This window comes from Elaeis guineensis, chromosome 5 (genome assembly GCF_000442705.2).
Source record: "Elaeis guineensis isolate ETL-2024a chromosome 5, EG11, whole genome shotgun sequence".
Classification (NCBI taxonomy): domain Eukaryota; kingdom Viridiplantae; phylum Streptophyta; class Magnoliopsida; order Arecales; family Arecaceae; genus Elaeis; species Elaeis guineensis.
Genome location: NC_025997.2, coordinates 6,611,293 through 6,615,470, shown reverse-complemented (window position 1 = coordinate 6,615,470; position 4,178 = coordinate 6,611,293). Strand labels below are relative to the sequence as shown.

The 4,178-nt window shown below is 38.5% G+C and overlaps 1 protein-coding gene across 1 annotated transcript in view; it reads right to left on the bottom strand.

Moving 5' to 3' along the window:
* Positions 1 to 450: 450 nt before the first annotated feature.
* The window catches only part of LOC105044569 (dnaJ protein ERDJ3A), a 6,882-nt gene continuing 3,154 nt past the window's right edge, over positions 451 to 4,178 (bottom strand). The window contains exons 2-7 of the mRNA XM_010922500.4: positions 4,018 to 4,073; positions 3,834 to 3,907; positions 2,627 to 3,150; positions 2,165 to 2,506; positions 1,249 to 1,605; positions 451 to 1,088 (exon numbers count right to left, since the gene is read on the bottom strand). Coding sequence (XP_010920802.2) covers positions 801 to 1,088; positions 1,249 to 1,605; positions 2,165 to 2,506; positions 2,627 to 3,150; positions 3,834 to 3,907; positions 4,018 to 4,073 — 1,641 coding nt within the window. The 3' untranslated portion in view covers positions 451 to 800. The remainder of the gene's footprint in view (positions 1,089 to 1,248; positions 1,606 to 2,164; positions 2,507 to 2,626; positions 3,151 to 3,833; positions 3,908 to 4,017; positions 4,074 to 4,178) is intronic.

The window sequence follows — 4,178 nt, the reverse complement described above, 5'->3', positions numbered from 1 at the left end:
GGTTGATTGATCTATTTATGATTCAATACAATTATATGAAACTCAAACCTACTTAAAATGAATTGAATCAAATTAAGGATCGAATCATAAATTGCCACCCTCAGATGTAAAAACAATGGCCACTTGCTCCCAAGTACTCCTTCCCTATGCAGACCTAAGCAAATAACTGTTGTTATTCCTTTCAACAATGAAACAGAGGGTGCCAGTCTTACTGAAATCTTGTTCCGAACCTGACAATAATTATATTGGCACCACATCAGGCCCTAGCAACGCCAAGTTTATAAACAGCTCATCGATGCCTCTACCACAACCTGAGAAAAATGCAGCCAGGACCTGGCCATGCTTGTAGGAGAACAAGCATGAATCACCCCCACTCAAACGAGGGACTGCTTCAATGTTTGTCGAGACCAAAGAACCTTCCAAATTTGCTCTAAATAATTGTTTTAACAAAAGAATAAATAACAGATCATCATTGATGAATTAAAGTACATAGGTTGTACGTAAAAACCCTTGTTTCTTGGGTTTCTATTTCTTCTCTCTCTCTATACCAAGACAACAATTATAAGCCTTGTTAATGTCCTCCCTCCTCTCCAGCACCACTGGCAGCTGAAAACAATGAAAGATAAACCGCAAGCCTAGGGTTGCACACAATCAGGCGGTGGAAGACCTGGTTATATACAACAGTTGTAGATTAGAATGCCATGGTGGGAGTTCTAAGTCTACCAAGAAACTGCAGCCTGGAAAAGAACAAAGCTATATGCTAACTTCTCAAAATTTGCGAGTCCGGCCACTTTTAAGCCTCATCTAAAAACAGGTTTCTGCCGAATCTTAGAGAATCGGGTATCCCCATTAAGAACAGAACTGACAAACTTCTCTGCTTCCTCCATTGTAATTTCATCTGTATAAACTGCAAATTTCCCCTTCCGAGGCTTGTAAGCCACCAGAAGCTTATCAAAGGACTTGAACCCTGACCTGTCAAAGGAATATAGAAATGCCGAATGCTTGGAGGCATCCAGCAGAGAGTAAGTAATTGAATCCCCCGAGTTGTCAGCCTGGTTTTGTCGCCTCACCAACGTCTTCTGGGAGACCTGAATGGTAAGGGTCAAGAGACCAGCAGTTTCAGTATTTGCAACAAGCTTCGGTCAACAACAGGAGTAAATGATAATAATAAAAATTCAATGTTTGTGATTTGTTAAAATACACATCAACTTTCAGAAAACCAAGAAAGTGGAAGTCAGATCTACTAACCGCTGACAGAATGGCTTCCAACTTCTCTTTAGCTTTGGATGACCTGAAGGCACCTATAACGCATACTGCGGTCTTGGATCCACAAATATTATCTATATTCAATGATGTGAGTGAAGGAATATTTCCCCCCTGTGATTCCGTCTGTGATGTTTTTTTGGCTTGGTTTGAAGCTACCTTCTTATTTTTCTTCTCAAAACTTTCAAGCAATGCTGTCAACTCAGTGATGCCGGATTTTAGATCCTTAACAGTGATTCCTGCTCTTAGAACATACTCCTCACCATTTGCAAGCCTACCAACAACAGCTGGAAGCTCCTTCACCCCAAATCTTTTTAAAGTAGGGTGTGAAACATCATGAACCTTCAGAAACAGAAACAACCATTTACAATTTTAGCAGCTTAAACAAGACTTCATCTAGTGTTATAGACTCCATGCAGAAAGCCGGATGGTAATAAGACATTAAAGTGTGATGCAACTTGGAAGTCCTTATTTGCAGCTGTATTATTGGAGAGTAAATATAATTTAAATCAAAAAGCTAAAAATGTGGGGGAGTCATGTTCATAATCTATTAAGGAGTTTATATTTTTTTAATGTAAAATCAAGAAGTTTATATACAAGTTGAAAATGAGAATGCTGTATCCTAATACCATTTAAATAATGAACAACATGCGCCACTCAAAATTCCTTTTTTTACACGGACTCTTCTGCAAAAATCTGTAGTAACTGAGTGGAACACCAAGGGTAAAACCAACAGGAAAAAGGGGCATATGATGACATGGAAGTTTGGTATATGACAGTGTAATGTCAGGCAAGCAGCAGGAGAATAAAACTTCTCAAGGACAAAATTAATTGGAAGAAGCAACATATAAGGATGCAAAAATATGGATCATAACATGCAGCAAAATATTTATAAGCTTACCTCTGCATCATAGAATACAAAGCGTTTGCAATACAACCCGCTGATAGTACGCCACATAACTGGTGTATCTTTCTTAGTCGAGAGCAGCAACACTTGTGGAAGATTTGAGGTGCTTGAGGAAAAGTCAAACCGTCCAAGGTCTACACGTATGGAAAATCTTGGTAGATGGTCCTGACAGAAGCTTTTCAGACTCCTCGCATCAAATTCACCACTATATTCTACCAAGGAGCCCTTTTCACAGGATTTGTATGAGTAAATGAACAAACGAGGAGATTTGGAGGCTGATGATACACCAAGATGCTTACACAAAGTCTGTTCACTAAGACAATTTATCCTACCAGCCTGCAGATGGAATGAATACTACTTAGTGGTGAATACCTCGGATGACTTGATGGAGAATAATGATGACATGAGAACATCAGAATTTGAAGAAGGAAGAATGCACACAGATCATGGACTTACCTTTAATGCTCCATGCAATGAACTCGCAACATCCCCTACAATGGATTCTAATACATGATATCCCTTGGCAGAAGGTGTATAAAATACTAGAAGCCAAGTCAAGCCTTGACCGCTTATTTGTTTGTTAAAAAACTGTGAATTGATATCCTCAAGGCTCCCAGAAGAAGCAAATCTGGAGTTCTGTCCGCCCGAGCTACTGAAACCACCATAATTGTTCCCAGCATTCATCCCACCACCAAAAAAGTTCGAAAATATATCACCAAAGTCAAAACCAAATGGACTTCCACCAGAACCACGGTCACCACCAAAGGAGAAGGAAAAAGTCTTCGTGTTTCCTTGACCACCCATTGTCTGCCATCCACCGGGGTTAGAGGTAAAGTAACTGCTTCCAGGGCCACCACTTGTGAAGTATGTATATCCATCTTGATTCCCAAAATTACCTCCATCAAATCCTGGGTTACCCTTCTCATCTCCATACAAATCATAGTTCTTCCTCTTCTCTTCATCTGAGAGAATTTCATATGCTAGAGGAAAAAGAAAAGCATAATTATTAAAACATATGCATATACACTATTAAAGCATGTTTACAACATATTCAGCAAACTATGCACAAAGCAAAGGAATTTAACTATAATAGTATCTGTTACCCCTAATAATAGCAAACACAAAAACCTTGGAAAAATAAATATAGGTGACAACAATGGACAACATATCATGCATTCTAATGGCACAAAAGCAAAAGCAGGAGTTCAGATAATCTACTTTGCAGAGGAAGTACATTAACATTGACTGTGTGTGCGAAGACAAACGGCCACTGATCTCGATTTCTACCACTCAGAGGAAGAAGGGAAGGTAAATGTTCTCAATGTCTGGATGTTGATCTACACATGGTTAGGTTGACTGTGTAGGTTCAAGATCAACAACCAGAAATTTACATCTGAATAGTCTAGCAGGAAAGAACAATAATATATAACCACGAAATATTTTGCGTCTTCACATTGAGGAATAAAACCAAAATAGCTTTCAAAGAAAAGAAAAGATTCATAACAAAAGAAAATTGTTGACAGAAACGTTTCACTAATAAAAATTTTGTAAAACAATGAAAGAAACAAGCTTAGCCTTAACCCACGAGTTAAAACATCAAGAAGACAGTAGTGAATTCCAGGAAGTAACTCTCATATATTCAATACGATATAAAACACATTACCATTGTTGATCTCAGCAAATTTCTCCTGTGCACCCTTGTTTTTATTCTTATCAGGGTGATACTGCAGAGATAGCCTGCAAGAAAGGGGGAAACAAAGGCATCAAAACAAGCTATACAGCAGAAGAAGGGATATCAACAATCACATTCTGTACAATATACAGTTACATACTTAAAGAGCACCTACTTGTGAAAGGCTTTTTGAATATCACGCTGACTGGCATTTTTATCAACCCCAAGGACCTGGAGACCCAAAAAATGTGAGTCGTAGGCACTTCATAAAGTATTAGTCTACAAATCACATAAACATAACCGCCAATTGCAATGACAAAGCAATATTAAGAAAAA